General features: G+C 45.3%; 1 protein-coding gene across 1 annotated transcript; it reads left to right on the top strand.

The window, feature by feature from the left end:
- Positions 1-238: 238 nt before the first annotated feature.
- LOC135520282 (gastrula zinc finger protein XlCGF17.1-like) lies at positions 239-10,468 on the top strand. Its single transcript, XM_064945710.1, has 2 exons — positions 239-302; positions 9,594-10,468. Exons 1-2 carry the CDS (start codon positions 239-241, stop codon positions 10,466-10,468), a joined length of 939 nt encoding a protein of 312 aa, XP_064801782.1.
- Positions 10,469-20,075: the final 9,607 nt, after the last annotated feature.

Below are 20,075 nucleotides of genomic sequence, written 5' to 3'. Positions count from 1 at the left end.
GTGGGGTTGTTAGAGAAGAATGTGATTGTCAGCCTTAACAATCCATTCTAGCACCAGATCAGGTTCTGAAAAAGTCTTCATTCTATTCCAGGGCACAACAGAGGAACTTCATCGATACAAGCAGTGAACATATGAAATTCACCTTCACCTTTAATGCGCATGAAACAAGTTATCCGATGGTTGGATGATACTTTTCTCATCAATCATCTTAAATATTATACTTAAGGTGAGAAATAAAATGGTGCAGTTTGGGGCCATGTGGCGGACAGTGATGCAGGAGCTGGAGAAGGAGGTGTGTTCTAGTGGGTCTGGGCAGGTGTGATGTAGTTCATGTTTGTATGATATTGTAATTTGTATGTTTTGTATTGTTTATAAAAGATCAAATGAAATATTTTTTAGTCCCAATGCAAAGTTACAGCTTTTACATAAAACCAATCAGAATTTAGAAGAATGCCAAAGTCAGGTGTGAAGTTATATGGAGGACCAGCCTATTCCCTATGATGTTAACTACAACATAAATAACTTCAAATTAAACCAATCGTTTGCACTCATGACTTGCGTGATTAAAGTAAACCAACGTTTAGGAAATACATAACGCCATCTAACCATATATCAAAGAATGTTAGCTATATGCAGTTATCTTAGCCAGCCAGCTGACATTAGCTATTTAGCCAACTAGCTATTAGCCTAACCAGTGCGGTTATGGTCTGCGAGACCAACTACCGGAGACCAGTTAGAACCCAACTAAAAGCAAGCCAAGGTGGAAAAAGTTATAAAACTCCCGTAGTCTAATTCACAGAAAACATGCTGAAAAGTAGTGATGGGGAAACAAAGCTTCCTGAAGCATTGTCTCTTTCCAGCCAATTGTGTCAAAAATGGGTTCATTATTCAAGGCTTTGAGCGACACAGAATTTAGAACAGCCACATGTTTTATAGCTGAAGTCCCGCACACCGTAGCAGCGTAGCCTTTATCTCATATATTAACTCACGTGTTCGAGAGCATCAAATCCATGCTGCGTTGTGGGTAAACGGTGACCTGCACTGTCCGCTGCAATGTCGAACGAGCCCAAATTAATCAATACCAAACCAATCAGGTGGTTGTTCGACGAATTGAATCTTTAGACGTCATTAATCACGTGCTGCTGATAAAGTGACACTGCTTTGAGTTATACCGCTTAGCGACTTCAGTACATGCCTCATAGCTCCAGTCTCAAGCTTAACCCGTTCCTGCTGAAGAAGTAGAGGTCTGCTGGATGGAGGAGGAAGAGGGGGCTGTTACAATGCAAAAACAAGTAGAGAGTGAGGCTGTTACAGTGAAAGAAGAAGAGAAAGACGTTTCAGTTAAAGAGGAGGAAGAATATGTTTCAGTGAAAGAAGAGGAGGGGGAGATAACTGTCACAATGAAAAATGAAGAAGAGGAGGGACCTGGATATCTGGGCCCGGTTTCACAAACTCATCTTAAGGCATCCAATGGTTCTAATGATGAACAGGCCCTGATTAACACTAGTAAGTACTGTCTTAAAAACAGAAGCACAAACTCTGCGGTTGTTGAACTGATGTGTGGTGTTAAAAGGGACATTTGTAATTGCTACATCCATATTTAGACTTTTAAATATTTTATTTATAGGCATTGATTCTTGAAGAATATAACACATGCCTCATAAGCTGAGTTCAACTGTTGTACCCCATCAGAACCCCAAATAAGGTTTTTTTTTTACTCCAATGTTTAGAAACAATGTAAACCAACACTGTATAGCCTCAACATGGTTAAAACTATCATGTTGATATCATGGATGGTCAGTCCTTTCATCCATAGGTCTGTCTATGAATTTGTGAAAAGTTACATTTCTCCAGCCCCATCCATCTTATTACCAACACAGTGGTGGAATAACAGCTTTGTTATTGTTTGAACTGCAGATTGGTTGATTGACTGTTGTGTAGCTTTTTTAAAGGACCAGCCTAGTTTTTAAACAGAAACTAAATGGCTGCCCAGAGACCTGATCTGTGTTAGAATACTCATACTAACTACTATTTGTGATGTTAATTGAGTATATAGGATGATGTAGTTGATATGCCAAAAGTTCACGGATGTCGTACTAAATTCGCCAAAATATGACGTATACACGCAGTACTTTAGGGACCATAATGCAATTTTTCAGGAAATAGGCGTGGCTTCACATCGTTTTCAGATTTGAAGAAAATGGAGGAAAATATGCAGCCGAAGTCCAACGAGAGCTGATACAAATGAACTGCTTTAAATAATTATGACAAATGTTGAGCAATGTAATAAAATAATTACTTTTCAAATAAGTTACGTTACATGTTATGTTATGTTAGCTACACTATCCTTACAAAACGCATAGCATATCTTTACAGCAGTATGTACCAGTATGTCAGCTAGCTACCTAACGTTAGTTGGCTACTTATACATCAAACTTGCCAGTATAGTAACTATATTCGAACTAACTACCCAACGTTTATTGACTTGATTAGAGCGCAGAATAACTGATGAATTTAATAACGCTCAACACCCATTGAATATGTCCAGGTGTCAGTAAACATCTGCAAAATTAAATTATTGCCAGCAGCACAGTTAGTCACCAACGCTCTGGATAACATGAAAACAGCCTAACCAGCTCTGCTAGGGCAAGCAAAATGGTAAGAGTGGGGTTTTCTCTGATTTGTGTCTAGCAAGCTATCCAACGTTAGCCAGTTAGCTTGGGTGCTTTACTGTCATTGTGAGGTCAGAACGCTTGGATCAACCCTACTCCTCAGCCATATAGTATTAGTTTACAAACAGTGGTGTTATATGAGCTTATGTTTTGGTTTCTGATGTGGTAATATGGTTGAAACATTTGAGGCATTTATAAGTTATATTCTTCAAGAATCAATGGTTATATAGTAAATGGGTCTTTCTATAAATTCCGGTGTAGATTTCCTGTTGGGGTCAAATTGTTAGAGCTGTTGATAAGTCATTGTATAATATTCTGGCAATTATTTTCATGCCATTACATTAAAGGGGAAAGATTGTCTTTTCTTAGCAAGGTGTTGCTCAAATAATGTTAGCAGCTAAACGCTAGCCTGGTACCAGTGCTGGTGTAGGCCTAGATAAGCATGTTTGTGCAGCGGTATCTTATCAGAGAGGAATAAGAGAAGTATGAATATGTTGGCTAGCTAGCCGGCTACATGAAGTAATAAAACAACATGTAATGTAACATCTAATTCGGGTCAACTGGAAACATTAACCAACACTTTGGTTCCTACCATGTCTTCTTCTCTGAGGTTTGTCAGACTACACTCATTAGGTGTATTGCTGCCACTTACTGTACGGGGTTGTAAAAAATAACCAAAATGCAAAAACAATTGGGATAAACAAATCATACTAATTATGTAAAATAAAAAACACGAACCAAATTCACTCCACTACCCTGAATTTCAAACAAAAAAATGGTACTTCAGATCCCTACACAGGTTCAGGAACCTGGGAGGGGGGAATGTCTTCATTCAGTTCTCCCTGTAACATTTTGTCTGAAGTCCTGGAGATCCAGAAATCTATTTGCCGCCTTCACAATGATGTCTAGCTTCTTAGATGTTTTATTAGTTTATTATTAATGCAATTTATCACTGCGGCAGTAAGGGCAATGTAAACGCAATTTTGTTGTAGAAACTCCTTCATGCTAATGCGGAAATACAACAAACACAACACAGTCCACCTTGTTCACAATTAGTGTGTTGGGATCCTTCTCCTGCATGGCTTCACTGTGGGACATGAACTACCTTCTCCCCTCTACTCCTTCAGCTATTTTCACTGCCTCCACATAGGACACCTGCTGGATGGGCCTGATCATCCGAGCTACTGTGACACCCTTCATCCGTACAGGGCACTCCGGGAACTCGGGAACGTGATTCCCATCACAATTACAACATGCTTCATCTGACTACGACATATTTATTCCTTCGACAAACACTTGCCACATGTCCAAAGTGCTTCTGTACAGTGGCGAGAACAAGTATTTGATACATTGCTGATTTTGCAGGTTTTCACACTTACAAAGCATGTAATTTTTATCATAGGTACACTTAAACTGTGAGAGACAATCTAAAACAAAAATCCAGAAAATCACATTGTATGATTTAAGTAATTAATTTGCATTTTATTGCATGACATAAGTATTTGATACATCAGAAAAGCAGAATTTATTTGGTACAGAAACCTTGTTTGCAATTAGAGATCATACGTTTCCTGTAGTTCTTGACCAGGTTTGCACACTGCAGCAGGGATTTTGGCCCACTCCTCCACACAGACCTTCTCCAGATCCTTCAGGTTTCAGGGCTGTCGCTGGGCAATACGGACCTCCAAAGATGTTCTATTGGGTTCAGGAACTTGAGATGCTTCTTACGGAGCCACTACTTAGTTGCCCTGACTGTGTGTTTCGGGTCGTTGTCATGCTGGAAGACCCAGCCACGACCCATCTTCAATGCTCTTACTGAGGGAATGAGGTTGTTGGCCAAGATCTCATGATACATGGCCCCATCCATCCTCCCCTCAATATGGTGCAGTCGTCCTGTCCCCTTTGCAGAAAAGCATCCCGAAATAATGTTGTTTCCACCTCTGTGTACTCATCCTTCCTCTTCCTCCAAACACTGCGAGTGGAGTTTAGACCAAATAGCTCTATTTTTGTCTCATCACACCGCATGACCTTCTTCCATTCCTCCTCTGGATCATCCAGATGGTCATTAGCAAACTTCAGATGGGCCTGGACATGCGCTGGCTTGAGCAGAGGGACCTTGCATGCGCTGCAGGATTTTAATCCATGACGTCGTAGTGTGTTACTAATGGTTTTCTGAGACTGTGGTCCCAGCTCTCTTCAGGTCATTGACCAGGTCCTGCCGTGTAGTTCTGGGCTGATCCCTCATCTTCCTCATGATCATTGATGCCCCACGATGTGAGATCTTGCATGGAGCCCCAGACCGAGGGTGATTGACCATCCTCTTGAACTTCAACCATTTTCTAATAATTGCGCCAACAGTTGTTGCCTTCTCACCAAGCTGCTTGCCTATTGTCCTGTAGCCCATCCCAGCCTTGTGCAGGTCTACAATTTTATCCCTGATGTCCTTACACAGCTCTCTAGTCTTGGCCATTGTGGAGAGGTTGGAGTCTGTTTGAGTGTGTGGACAGGTGTATTTTATACAGGTAACAAATTAAAACAGGTGCAATTAATACAGGTAATGAGTGGGGAATAGGAAGCATTCTTAAAGAAAAACTAACAGGTCTGAGAGCCGGAATTCTTACTGGTTGGTAGGTGATCAAATACTTATGTCAAGCAAAAAATGCTAATTAATTACTTAAATCCAGAAAATCACATTGTATGATTTTTGATTTAGATTCCGTCTCTCACAGTTGAAGTGTACCTATGATGAAAATTACAGATGTCTACATGCTTTGTAAGTAGGAAACACTGCCAATTTTGCAGGTTATCAAAGACTTCTTCTCCCCACTGTATATCTCACTTACCCAGGTTTTACATAAGATGGGAGAGCCACTTCACCAAACCACAGTAAAACCTTCCGTCTATCATTCATTTTAATCAACGTGTGTCTACCTGAAATGTTTAACCTAAACCACACAAAAGCTTTCTCCTTTTGCGCTGTTGACACGCAATCAGAATCATACCGCTCCTTGTCACTCGAACCGATTCCACTTCACCCAATTCATCCTTCACCATCTTTGAGACCATTAACAGGTCACCCACAAAAACATCCTTGCTGATGATTCCCACTCAGACCCTAAACTGCTGTTCATTACCAACTTTAGCCCTTTTCACTCCACTGTTCCTCACCATCGTCCACTCAGTCTCACCAACTATACTCACGCCAAGAGAATCCCTCAATGCTTCCTCCATTGCTCCTCCAGTCATCCCCTGGACTCCCTCGCTCTGTGCTGTGAAATATGTGAGTTTGTGTTCTCAAAGTAGCATCTATATTGTTCTCAATCCAACACATCTGTTGTTTCACCAACTTGTTATCCCTTTCGTCTGCACTACTTGCTATCATTTCCCTTCCTGATTTTCCTCTCTTAGATGTCTCCACCACGCTCCTACTCTGTCAGTAATTCCTCCCTGGTTTGTTAATTGGTAGTCAAACAACAATATTCCAGATGCTGCACATTCTTTTCCAAATCTAGAATTAGAATCGTCATTATGTTTCCATGATTTCAACAGTTCACCAGTTAACGAAGCCTATAATGTGGACACCAAGGATGTGGATACCAAGGAACTTGAAGCTTTCAACTGCTCCACTATAATCCCCTTGATGAGAATGGGGGCGTGCTCAGTGTTTAGTCCCAGGGTCCTTAGCTTAGTGATGAGCTTTGAGGACACTAATGTTGAACTCTGAGCTGTAGTTGATGAATAGCATTCTCACATGGGTGTTCCTTTTGTCCAGGTGGGAAAGTGCAGTGTGGAGTGCAATAGAGATTGCATCATCTGTGGATCTGTTGGGGCAGTATGCAAATTGGAGTGGGTCTAGGGTTTCTGGGATAATGGTGTTGATGTGAGCCACGACCAGCCTTTCAAAGCACTTCATAGCTACAGACGTGAGTGCTATGGGTCGGTTACCTTAGTATTCTTGGGCACAGGGACTGTGATGGTCTGCTTGAAACATCTTGGTATTACAGACTCTGACAGGGGATGAAAATGTCAGTGAAGACCCTTGCCAGTTGGTCAGCGCATGCTTGGAGTACATGTCCTGGTAATCCATTTGGCCCTGTGGCCTTGTGAGTAAGACCTTTAAACAGGTTAACGTTCACATCGGCTGCAGGTAGTGTGATCACAAAATCGTCTGGAACAGCTGATGCTGTCATGCATGTTTCAGTGTTACTTTCCTCGACGCGAGCATAGAAGTCATTGAGCTCGTCTTGTAGGCTCGTGTCACTGGGCAGTTATCGGCTGTGCTTCACTTTGTAGTCTGTAATAGTTTGCAAGCTCTGCCACATCCGATGTGGGTCGGAGCCGGTGTTCAATGGATATATCATTCTCCCCAGGGTAGCAGTAATACGTTGAGAGATTTGTCCACAAAGGGTTACCCCTCCCATAGTTGGCTCATTATTGGGATTCATTGCTGATTCCTACCTGTAGCTCACTATGACGTTTCTAGTGATACAGGTTAAGGGCCCTGTTGGAGATTGGTGGTTGGTAGTGGAGTCGAGGGAACAAGCAGGGTTGGGAACAAGCAGGGTTGGACACGGCCATGTTATTGTCCCACACGGTCTCTGTATTTCATTTGAACCCCGTTCCTGGGAATTAGATTTGATTACAAATCGTCCCAGTCTGTTACCACAGAAGGGTTCCGTTTGTCACATTTCCAGAACGGTTGAGAGGCGCTTTGTCATTTCCAGAGTCCGTTTATTTTGGTACTGTACATATGCAGCTTGTTTTTGGTCACAGAATGGCTGAATAAGTGCAACACTTTACCTGGAGCTAACTATGTAGAGCATAGCGCATGTCGAATGCTTCCCTCCAGGCCTGAGGACACACACTCTCTAGTAGGCTTAAATTAAAGATACGGAAACAGGAGTGGCAATGTAGTCCGCTATTATCCTCATTAATTTTGCATCTAGATTGTCAGACCCCGGTGGCTTGTCATTGTTGATAGACAACAATATTTTTTTCACCTCTTCCACACTGACTTTACGGAATTCTAAATTACAATGCTTGTCTCATAATTTGCTCAGATACTTGAATGTGGAGTGTCAGCGTTTGCTGCTGGTATGTCATGCCTAAGTTTGCTAATCTTGCCAATGAAAAAAATTATAAAAGTAGTGGGCTTTGTGATGAATGAGCCATCTGATTCAGTTAATTTTTTCCCAACATTGTATGTAAGGTTCTCAAAGGTTTTTTACTATCATTCTTTGTCATTTATCTTTGTTTCATTGTCGTTTTCCTTTTTTAATTCAGTTTAGTCACATGATTTCTCAATTTGCAGGATGTTTGCCAATCAGTTGTTCAGCCAGACTTATTTGCCATTCCTTTTGCCTCATCCTTTTCAACTATACCATTTTTCAATTCCTCATCAATCCACTGGGATTTAACAGCTGTTACAGTCATTTTCTTAATGGGTGTATGGTTATTAGTAACTAGAATAAGCAATTTCATAAATGCGAGCAGCATCTGTGTGCTCCTCATTACACACCACAGAGCAGCAAATATTCTTTACATCGTCAACATAGGAATCCCCCGTTTTTATTAAATAATTGAGACACACAAATGACTCAAGGGAACCAGAGATAGCCTAACCATAACAACAACAAAAAACTCTTCCTCCTCACGCTGCTGCTGGCCTTCGAAAATTCTGACGTTATGCTCCTGAAGTTTCCAGTAATCATGGAAACAACAGACTACAACAGCAGTCGGCAACCTTTTCCATTTGTAGTGCCAATTTTTCCATTTGTAGTGCCAATTTATCTTCCCATTTCTACTGATCTGGTGCCAGTTATGATTTTCATTTTCACATTTTACTGGGAGAGTTTAATTTATAATAGTAATAATTATTATAATAGTCTTTATCTCAATCATTATCTGTGATTAATCTATATTCTCTATAAATCGAAGTGGAAATTATACAAATTTAATTAACTTTTATTGCCATTGCCAACTATATAAAAATGGCCTACATAAAGCCAACAAATAAAAACAGCTAGAAAATATCCAGATAAAAATAAATCACATTGGCTGCGCATGGCCTGTCTACACAGAACTTGAAACAGTGTATCAACTATCACCCGTCGGTCTGAAACTTGATATAAAATATTTTGGACCCTCAAAGTTTCCCGTGCCAGTGAGTGTGGGACAGATACATCTGTAGGCTATTTGTGTAAGGAATAAGAAGTAATCAGGTATTTTATGACATTTCCACTGGATCAGATTATTACACTTTTCCCTTTCATGTCGAGTGGTTATCAAGAGTGAGAGCTGGAAATATTTTACAAATACTTTGAGGAACTATTGTCATTCGCCAATTGATTTTAGTAAGACTTTGTTTACTTGCTGTTTGAGGTGAAGAAAAAATTACTTTGAGAAGCTCCACAAATCATTAGTGGGGGTGAGTAAGTACTATAAGACATCCCCAAATAGGTGTATCGCTCTCTGCCCTCTGTTTGCTAAAACGCAATTTGGTGCAGAAACTCCTCCATGCTAATGCGGAAATCCCTAGTTATACCAATACCATAGACCTACTGTAGGACCCATAACTTCACCTTACAATAACAGGACCCATAACGTCACCTAACAACAAAATAGACCTACAGAACGGTGCCTATATTGGAGACCAAAAGTTGTCTAGCACACTCTTTAGGATTTCAACAACTTAAAAAACGTACTTCTAGCATACAATCGTCGATGTCACTACTAATGTGAAAACGAGACAAAATATGACTTGTTGTTCACTTGACTTAAGACAATTGTCAAATAATTAACATTCATTAAAGATGTCATTGTTTGTACAACATAATGGCTATGCTGTTGGCATCACCTTTTTACAATGGATTTTTGCTGTTGTGGGCCTTAAACCATCTGTTTGATGTTTTGTTCACACAGGAGAGAGACGTGACTATCCTGGATCATCTGGGGGGCCTCAACAACCTCATGATGCTGATGAGGCAGAGAAGAGTCTCTCCACAGCAAAACATCAGCAGAGACCAACAGAGAAACCATACTGCTGCTCTGACTGCGGGAAGGGTTTCTTAAGATCAGATTCACTAAAAATACACATGAGAATTCACACTGGAAAGAAATCTTATAGCTGCTCTAACTGCAGGAAGGGTTTCTTAAGATCAGATTCACTAAAAATACACATGAGAATTCACACGGGAGAGAAACCTTATATCTGTGATCAATGTGGGAAGAGTTTTACTACATCTCACCAGCTAACGTCACACCAGAGAACACACACAGGAGAGAAACCTTATAGCTGTGATCAATGTGGGAAGAATTTTCATACATCAAGCCATCTGATTCGACACCAGAGAACACACACAGGAGATAAGCCTTATAACTGTGATCAATGTGGGAAGAGTTTTCCTACATCTAGCCAGCTGACTTCACACCAGAGAACACACACAGGAGAGAAACCTTATAGCTGTAATCAATGTGGGAAGAATTTTCCTACATCAAGCCATCTAATTCGACACCAGAGAACACACACAGGAGAGAAGCCTTATAACTGTGATCAATGTGGGAAGAGTTTTCCTACATCTAGCCAGCTGACTTCACACCAGAGAACGCACACAGGAGAGAAACCTTATAGTTGTAATCAATGTGGGAAGAGTTTTACTACATCTAGCCAGCTGACTTCACACCAGAGAACACACACAGGAGAGAAACCTCATAGCTGTAATATATGTGACAAGAGATACTCTGATAAAAGATCTCTGATTAAACATCAGAAAATGCATGAAGGAGTTGTTTCATGATATCAATGAAATAATGTCACAATGTAGAATGTTTTAACATTGTAGTAGGAGTTTTAATTGTCACAATGTAGAATTTTAACATTAGTAGGAGTATTTTAATGATGTCACAATGTAGAATGTTTTAACATTAGTAGGAGTATTTTAATATCGTTTGCCCTGTTCAATTGATTGCAGCATGATATGGATATTAGCCTCAGGGGAAAATCCAGGCTCTGAATTGAAAGGGTATTATTTAACAAAAAGTGACTAACAAAAGAGCTGTGTTACACTTGAACCAAAATGCAACACTTCAAAATGTAGCTAGCTGTTTTCTACAAGTTGAAGAAAATACATGTAACATGATAATTGTTGCAGATGTTTGTGTGTATATACACATGGACGCAGTATAATAAATTGTTCATAAAATTGATTATAGACCAATCGAACATCACTTTTGCTAATTGTCTTTATTCCACTACTGAAGAAGCATGCTTCAAATCACCTACTCATATTTCAAACATTCAGCCTGACAAAAGATACATGATTTTTATTATTCCATGCCTCACCATTAAGTGAATTATTGCCAACACATTAACAATGGGGTGACATTTGGTTTTGATTTTCATATTTACAATTTATATAACATTTAGTAATTATTTATGCAACCAGATGACCATTTTTGGGTACAATTATATTGACAATGTTGCCACTGCTTTTAGATAAAATTATATTGGTGTTACCCTTCTTTTAGAATATCAAGATTCATTCTCAGATGTGCCAACCCAAATGCATGACATTGGGGCCTGGGCCCCGATCCAACAACATGCCTATTGAGTGAACCCTGAAAAGAGAGAAGCTCCGCAGTGAGTTGGAGAGTTACTACGGATATTGCAGCAGTTTCCTCTTGAAATCAGACATGTCCGTGTTAATGACAACTTGGTTGCTGATCGTCTCAAGGTTGGCAGTCAAAGTTTTGTGTTTCGTCAGTGAGTTGCCATGAGTCGCAATTTATTTTGACTGCATGTTTTTCCGTATAAGAGATGAGTTTTGTTTGGGCTCGTTCCAAGGGGATGAGAGTTCTAGAAACGAGTGAGTTTTAGGATTCTTTAGAAAGAAAAATTAGAAAATATATTATTGTATATTATTATTTAGAAATACCTTTTTTTCTTCTTGCTTTTAATTGTTGATAGCCAGCAGACACTATGATTATATTGGTGAAGGTGAAGCATTGTCGTTGATTATAATGTAAAACGGAAGTTGTTTTCTGGCGGTGAGCAAACTTGTCCAACAGAAATATAGCATATATTTGTTGTCTTAAGGGGGAAGGTGTGACAGGCTTTGGTTTTTCCATTTATGTTTTGAGGTTGGACTTTAGCGCGTCTAGCTCGTTAGCGGGTAGGACGCACTGATTGGTGTCACCTCGTTAGTCAGTATGTGTTACACCTGTGCTGGCTTGTCCATCTCGTTAGTGGGAAGGTGTTTCACCTGAGTTGGTCCAGGTTCTATTTATGAGTGTCTGGCCCAGTGCTCCAGTTGTCTTGATCGATGTGACAAATCAACACCTTTAGTTGCTCCACCTTTTTGGTTTGCTTCCTGTTTTTAACTTTTTCTTGTTTTTTGGAAGAGGTTGGAGAGCCAGGTGTGTTATTCTCCTTGCGGAGATGGCGCAGGAAAAAGCGTCACGGTCGGTTCCAGCAGTTGGGCTGGCCAATAACGGTGCGTTTTTCTTGGAGGGAAAGAGAGATGGAGCCTTGGGGGAGAGAAACCTTTGTGAGGACCATTCTGATGGGGCATCTGAAGTTGAAGGTGAAAGATGTCCTCTGCCTTCAGGGGAATCCGGTGGAGAAAGGGTTTGATGTGACTGTACATTTGGAAGAACAGCACGACGAGATTATGAAGATGGTGAGGGAAGGGAAAGAAGAAGGACCCCTGTGCCATTACACGGTGACCAGCCTGGCAAGGAACAACTTCAGGGTGGTCACCGTAACCATGTACAATCCGCATGTGAAGGATGAAGAGGTGAGGGCCTTTCTGGGGAGGTATATGGACAATGTCTCCTCAGCGAGGTACCTCAGGGACTCCCTGGGTTTCTGGAACGGAAAGAGAGGTTTCCAGGCGTTACTCAGGGAGTCCCCGAAGAGTGTGGATGGCTACCTCCATCCTCCGGCGATGTTCTCCCTGGGGGCTGACAGGGGAACACTATACTATGCACGTCAGCCCCCGTTCTGCAGGCGTTGTATGGCCTATGGCCATATCCTGGCCTCGTGCAGCACCAAGAGGTGTCGATTTTGTGGGTCGGAAGAGCACGAGGCCAAGGAATGTGACGAGCCCAAGGCTTGCCAGGGGTGTGGCTCGAGCACACCTGTGGCGTGATTGCCCGGCTCGTCACAGGTCATACGCGTCTGCAGCTGGGGGAGGAGCGGGGGATGGGGGGAGGAAAGAGAGGACGCATGCGGATTGTACGGATGGCACAGGGGAAAGGACGGAGAAGGACGAAGAAGGAAGAGGCGAAAAGAAAGAGGAGAGAAGATGGAAAGAAGGAAAAAGGAGAGATTAAAAAGAAGGTGGAAGAACGTGGAGGAGCAGAGAAGAGGGAGAAGGGGACAGTGGTACAAGGAGTGGAAGAGGGGACAGTGACGGAGAAGGAGGGAGGAGGGGAGGGGGAGGGGGGGAGATGGGGGGAAGGTGTGGGGGGACAGCCTGCCAGGCTTCCTCGAGGTCGAAATGAGGGATTTGGTGGAGGAGTTAGCGGGGATGGGGCGTTGTGTCTCCCCGCTACCTCCTTCACCAAAGAAGAAAGGGATGAAGAGGGGGAGCTTGGCAGGAAGTGAGAGGGAGGGGGTGTGGAGGGGGGAGGGGGGCTAAGAGAGTGGCGGGGGGGGAGGGGAGGGTAATTTGTCCTCCCGGTTTGCCTCAGCCCCTTGCATTTTAGTGGATGACTCCAGTGAGGGGTCGGTGGGCTGTTTCTTAGAGGGATCCCAACTCCTGTTTGAGGAGATGGGGTCCCCTACATGCAGCCCCGAGGCAAACAGGGAGGGGGGGATGGTGGGTGGGGAGGGAGGACCCAACACACTCCCTGGGTCATGGGTTGGGATGGAGGACGGGGGGGGCGTCAGGAGAGGAGAGGACGTCCCCGCCGGTGGAGATGGACCAGGGGAGCATCGGGTGAGTCTCCTGTTTTTTCTTTGGTTTTTGAGGGTTTTATTTGTTAATATTTAAATGAATAGTTATGTTTCTTTTTTTAGTCTAAATGTTAGGGGTTTAAGGAATAATGTTAAAAGGAGGGTGGTTTTTTGTTATTTAGAGGGTGTGGGGTTTGATTTCTGTTTTTTACAGGAGGTTCACCTGAGGGATGGTGGGGATGTGTGTAGATTTAAGAGTGAGTGGGATAAGGGGGAATCTTTTTGGGGCATAGGAGGGGTGCACTCAACAGGAGTAGGGATTTTGTGTGGGCATAGAGAGGTTAAAATAGAGAACACTTTTGTAATAATGCAGGGTAGAGTTTTGGGGATAGATGTTAAGTATAGAGAAGCTAGATATAGGTTAATTGGGGTGTATGGGCCACAGGTGGCGGCAGACAGGAGGGAGATGGTGGACTGTCTGGCGCCCCTGTGTGTTACAAACAGGCACTTGGTGATAGGAGGAGACTTTAATATAGATTTAGGGGTAGGCGGTGATAGCAGTGCAGGTGCCATCTCTGGGCTAATGGCTTGCCATGGTCTGGTTGATGGTGGCCTGCACACTACTCCGGCAATGGTCGGTCCTACATGGCGCAACTCCAGGGGGGTTGCGCGGAGGCTCGACTACATTTTTGTATCCAGGTCTTTGGGTCAGTTGTCTGGGCGGCTGTTGCCTGTTTTCTTCACGGATCACGACGGGGTGTTCCTGCAGGTGGGGTCGCCAGTCTGCCTCTTCGGTAGGGGGTACTGGAAGTTAGATCGGGATATACTGGAGGAGCAGGCTTTCGTTGACGCATTTTTTTGTTTCTTTCGGAGGCTTGACGGCCTCCGGTCCATGTGCGAGGGGGTGTTAGAGTGGTGGGATTTAGTTAAGGGGAGGATAAGGGCTTTTATAATAGGATATTGTAGAAGGAAAAAAAGGGAGGAAAGGAGGGAGGTGGATCGTATCCAAAGGTTAATTGAACTCAAGTACGAGGCAGGCAACCTCGGCGGGTCGATTGACTGGGAGAGATTCGCAGCCCTAAAGGCGCAGCTCAGGGAGCTGCAGGAGCAGAAGGCTCGAGCTTTCCTGGAGCGTGCGCATAGTGGCTTTCTAGAACATAATGAGACTTGTTCCGCTATGTTCTTTAAGTCGGTTAGGGCCAGGCAGAGTAGGAAGGTAATGCATGGTGTTAGAAAAGATGGTAGTATAGTTAGAAAACCAGAGGAAATGGTCAGGGAGACAACTGATCATTTCCGAGGGTTTTTTAAAGAAAGGGAGATAGATGTAGAGCAGGGAAACGTGTTTTTAGAACACTTGTCCCGGCGGTTGCCGGAGGACATTAGAGACGTGATGGAGGCCCAGATCTCACTAGAAGAGGTTGAGAGCGCTCTTCGGAGGATGGGAAAAGGGAAGGTGCCTGGGATGGATGGGCTGCCGGCTGAGTTTTACCTCAAGTTTTGGGGTATACTTGGTCCAGTGGTCCTCGAAGTCTTGAAGGCCATCATTGAGACGGGGGTCCCGGGGGATCAATGGCTGTTGGTGTGCTGTCACTTCTTTATAAGAAGGGGGAAGCAACTGACCTTGGCAACTGGCGGCCGTTGACCATGCTGTGTGTAGACTACAAGATTCTTGCAAAGGTTTTAGCAGACCGGTTGCGCACAGCCCTTCCCTACGTCGTCCATGAGGATCAGACGTGCGGGGTAGAGGGCCGCTCAATAAGATGGAACCTACAGTTGATCAGGGACTCCATCGCCTGGGTTGAAGATAGAGGGCTGCCTTTAATGGTAGCAGCGCTAGATCAGGCGAAAGCCTTTGATCGCGTGAATAGATCTTTTCTATTCAGGGTGTTAGGTAGATTAGGATTTGGGGAGAAGTTTATAGGATGGATCCGTACATTATATGTCGGAGCGGGGTGTCGAGTTAGTGTAAATAGTCACTTAGGTGACGTTTTTGACCTCTCGTCTGGGGTCAGGCAGGGATGCCCACTCTCGGCCCTCCTCTTCGTACTGTACATGGAGGCTCTGGGGGCTGCCATTAGGGCAGACACAGGGGTGGAGGGCTTGTTGATCCCTGGGAGCGGTGGGCTGCGTGTTAAGATGACGCAGTACGCCAACGACACTTCTTTGCTGTTATGTAAGGACTCGTGCCTGACAAGGTCCCTTGCCATCATTGGGGATTTCACCCAAGCGTCGGGGGCAGTTCTGAATCATGCAAAATCTTCCGTTAAGTATTTCGGAAGATGGCGCGGTAGGACGGATGTGCCCGGGGGGTTATCTCTCTGTGAAGGGGCCCTGAGGATTCTCGGGGTCCATTTTGAGACCTCTGGCTCAGCGACGCTAAACTGGAACATGCGTATCGCAGTGGTACAGAGGAAACTAGCAATGTGGAAGGCTAGGTATTTGTCTTTTATGGGCAAAGTCCTGGTCCTAAAGGTGGATGTGTTGCCGTCTCTTCTGTATTTGGCATACATCTACCCATTGCCGGCTTGTCTGAGGAGGCCTCTAGTGAGGCTTGTATTTCAGTTTATGTGGAGTGGCAGGTGCGAGTGGGTCGCCAGGGCACGCATGATCTGTCCCATCGGGGAGGGAGGTAGGGGGGTACCACATTTCCCCCTCAAGCTGGACTCAATTTTTGTTTCTTTCTTGTTAGCGGAGCTTGCTCAGCCAGTGATACACCCGTCCGGTTACCTCCTGCGGGTGTTCTTCTCGTACCAGGCGAGAAGCGTAATGGTGTGGTCTAACGCGGGTCCTCGGGCGGAACAGCTGCCGTGGCACTTTGGCCATGCGGCAAAGTGGCTGCGTGCGCACCCCGAGGTTGAAGTTGCCCGAGTAGGTTTGGATCACAGGCACCTGTACGAAGAGGTCAGGCAGGCAGGGAGTCCTGCGCCTGTAGCGGGCATCTCGTCAGTGGTCTGGGAGGGAGTGCAGGCGCGGGGCCTGGACAACGGGCTCAAGGACCTGAATTGGTTGGGCCTCCATAAGTGCTTGCCGGTATTTTCCATCTTGTACCGGTATAGTGTGGTGCGATCCCCACCTGTCCAAGATCTGCTTGTGGCAGGGAGGAGACTGTGCGCCATGCCTTCTGGGACTGTGCCTTTGCCGGACTAGTCTGGGCTAGGGCACGGGTGATGCTAGGTGTGGTTAGGAGTGATTTTGTTTTGACATGGGCTAGGCTAGAGAGAGGCGTAGGGAGAGCAAAGGGAACGGATAGGGACAGGTTTCTGCTCTGGCTTCTCATGAGTCTCTTTAAAAAGGGACTGTGGGAAGCCAGGCAGAATTTAGTCAAGACAGGGAGAGATTGGGGGGTGGAAGGGATAGTGAGAAGGGTGGAAGGTGATTTGAGGGGAGGATGAAGAGGGAGGAGAGGAAGTGGGGGAAGCATGCGGCACGGGAGAGGTGGAAAGGGGGTTTAGGGCTGGGAGTGTTAGAGTGAGTTTGGTAAGGGGATAGATTAGGGAAGGGGAGATAGGGAAAGGGTTAGGTATTGGTTAGGTATGACGGGGAGGGACGATGCTCCCCTGAGGTTTGTTTTTGTTTGATGTTTTTGTAAATAGAATTAATTAAGAATGAATGAGAATTATGATTTTGTAATAGTATGAATGGTATTGATGGTAATAAATTATTTTAACCACCTTTTTGGTTTGCTTCCTGTTTTTAACTTTTTCTTGTTTTTTGGAAGAGGTTGGAGAGCCAGGTGTGTTATTCTCCTTGCGGAGATGGCGCAGGAAAAAGCGTCACGGTCGGTTCCAGCAGTTGGGCTGGCCAATAACTGTGCGTTTTTCTTGGAGGGAAAGAGAGATGGAGCCTTGGGGGAGAGAAACCTTTGTGAGGACCATTCTGATGGGGCATCTGAAGTTGAAGGTGAAAGATGTCCTCTGCCTTCAGGGGAATCCGGTGGAGAAAGGGTTTGATGTGACTGTACATTTGGAAGAACAGCACGACGAGATTATGAAGATGGTGAGGGAAGGGAAAGAAGAAGGACCCCTGTGCCATTACACGGTGACCAGCCTGGCAAGGAACAACTTCAGGGTGGTCACCGTAACCATGTACAATCCGCATGTGAAGGATGAAGAGGTGAGGGCCTTTCTGGGGAGGTATATGGACAATGTCTCCTCAGCGAGGTACCTCAGGGACTCCCTGGGTTTCTGGAACGGAAGAAGAGGTTTCCAGGCGTTACTCAGGGAGTCCCCGAAGAGTGTGGATGGCTACCTCCATCCTCCGGCGATGTTCTCCCTGGGGGCTGACAGGGGGACGTTGTATTATGCACGTCAGCCCCCGTTCTGCAGGCGTTGTATGGCCTACGGCCATATCCTGGCCTCGTGCAGCACCAAGAAGTGTCGTTTTTGTGGGTCGGAAGAGCACGAGGCCAAGGAATGTGACGAGCCCAAGGCTTGCCACGGGTGTGGCTCGAGAGCACACCTGTGGCGTGATTGCCCGGCTCGTCACAGGTCATACGCGTCTGCAGCTGGGGGAGGAGCGGGGGATGGGGGGAGGAAAGAGAGGACGCATGCGGATTGTACGGATGGCACAGGGGAAAGGACGGAGAAGGACGAAGAAGGGAAGAAGGAAGAGGCGAAAAGAAAGAGGAGAGAAGATGGAAAGAAGGAAAAAGGAGAGATTAAAAAGAAGGTGGAAGAACGTGGAGAAGCAGAGAAGAGGGAGAAGGGGACAGTGGTACAAGGAGTGGAAGAGGGAACGGGGACAGTGACGGAGAAGGAGGGAGGAGGGGAGGGGGAGATGGGGGAAGGTGTGGGGGGACAGCCTGCCAGGCTTCCTCGAGGTCGAAATGAGGGATTTGGTGGAGGAGTTAGCGGGGATGGGACGTTGTGTCTCCCCGCTACCTCCTTCACCAAAGAAGAAAGGGAGGAAGAGGGGGAGCTTGGCAGGAAGTGAGAGGGAGGGGGTGTGGAGGGGGAGGGGGGGGGCTAAGAGAGTGGCGGGGGAGGGGAGGGTAATTTGTCCTCCCGGTTTGCCTCAGCCCCTTGCATTTTAGTGGAGGACTCCAGTGAGGGGTCGGTGGGCTGTTTGCTAGAGGGATCCCAACTCCTGTTTGAGGAGATGGGGTCCCCTACATGCAGCCCCGAGGCAAACAGGGAGGGGGGGATGGTGGGTGGGGAGGGAGGACCCAACACACTGCCTGGGTCATGGGTTGGGATGGAGGACGGGGGGGCGTCAGGAGTGAAGAGGACGTCCCCGCCGGTGGAGATGGACCAGGGGAGCATCGGGTGAGTCTCCTGGTTTTTTCTTAGTTTTTTGGGGGTTTATTTGTTGGCAAAAAAATTAAATGAATAGTTCTGTTTCTTTTTTTAGTCTAAATGTTAGGGGGTTAAGGGATAATGTTAAAAGGAGGGTGTTTTTTTGTTATTTAGAGGGTGTGGGGTTTGATTTCTGTTTTTTACAGGAGGTTCACCTGAGGGATAGTGGGGATGTGTGTAGATTTAGGAGGGAGTGGGATAAGGGGGAATCTTTTTGGGGCATAGGAGGGGTGCACTCAACAGGAGTAGGGATTCTGTGTGGGAACAGAGAGGTTAAGGTAGAGAGAATTTTTGTTATAATGCAGGGTAGAGTATTGGGGATAGATGTCAAGTATAGAGAAGCTAGATATAGGTTAATTGGGGTGTATGGGCCACAGGTGGCGGCAGACAGGAGGGAGATGGTGGACTGTCTGGCGCCCCTGTGTGTTACAAACAAGCACTTGGTGATAGGAGGGGATTTTAATATAGATTTAGGGGTAGGTGGTGATAGCAGTGCAGGCGCCATCACTGGGCTAATGGCTTGCCATGGTCTGGTTGATGGTGGCCTGCACACTACTCCGGCAATGGTCGGTCCTACATGGCGCAACTCCAGGGGGGTTGCGTGGAGGCTTGACTACATTTTTGTATCCAGGTTTTTGGGTCAGTTGTCTGGGCGGCTGGTGCCTGTTTTCTTCACGGATCACGACGGGGTGTTCCTGCAGGTAGGGTCGCCAGTCTGCCTCTTCGGTAGGGGGTACTGGAAGTTAGATCGGGATATACTGGAGGAGCAGGCTTTCGTTGACGCATTTTTTTGTTTCTTTCGGAGGCTTGACGGCCTCCGGTCCATGTGCGAGGGGGTGTTAGAGTGGTGGGATTTAGTTAAGGGGAGGATAAGGGCTTTTATAATAGGATATTGTAGAAGGAAAAAAAGGGAGGAAAGGAGGGAGGTGGATCGTATCCGAAGGTTAATTGAACTCGAGTACGAGGCAGGCAACCTCGGCGGGTCGATTGACTGGGAGAGATCTGCAACCCTAAAGGCGCAGCTCAGGGAGCTGCAGGAGCAGAAGGCTCGAGCTTTCCTGGAGCGTGCGCATAGTGGCTTTCTAGAACATAATGAGACTTGTTCCGCTATGTTCTTTAAGTCGGTTAGGGCCAGGCAGAGTAGGAAGGTAATGCATGGCGTTAGAAAAGAAGATGGTAGTATAGTTAGAAAACCAGAGGAAATGGTCAGGG

This window comes from Oncorhynchus masou, chromosome 4 (genome assembly GCF_036934945.1).
Source record: "Oncorhynchus masou masou isolate Uvic2021 chromosome 4, UVic_Omas_1.1, whole genome shotgun sequence".
Classification (NCBI taxonomy): Eukaryota; Metazoa; Chordata; class Actinopteri; order Salmoniformes; family Salmonidae; genus Oncorhynchus; species Oncorhynchus masou.
Note: the sequence above shows the minus strand (reverse complement) of the source record. Positions and strands in the feature narration are given on the sequence as shown.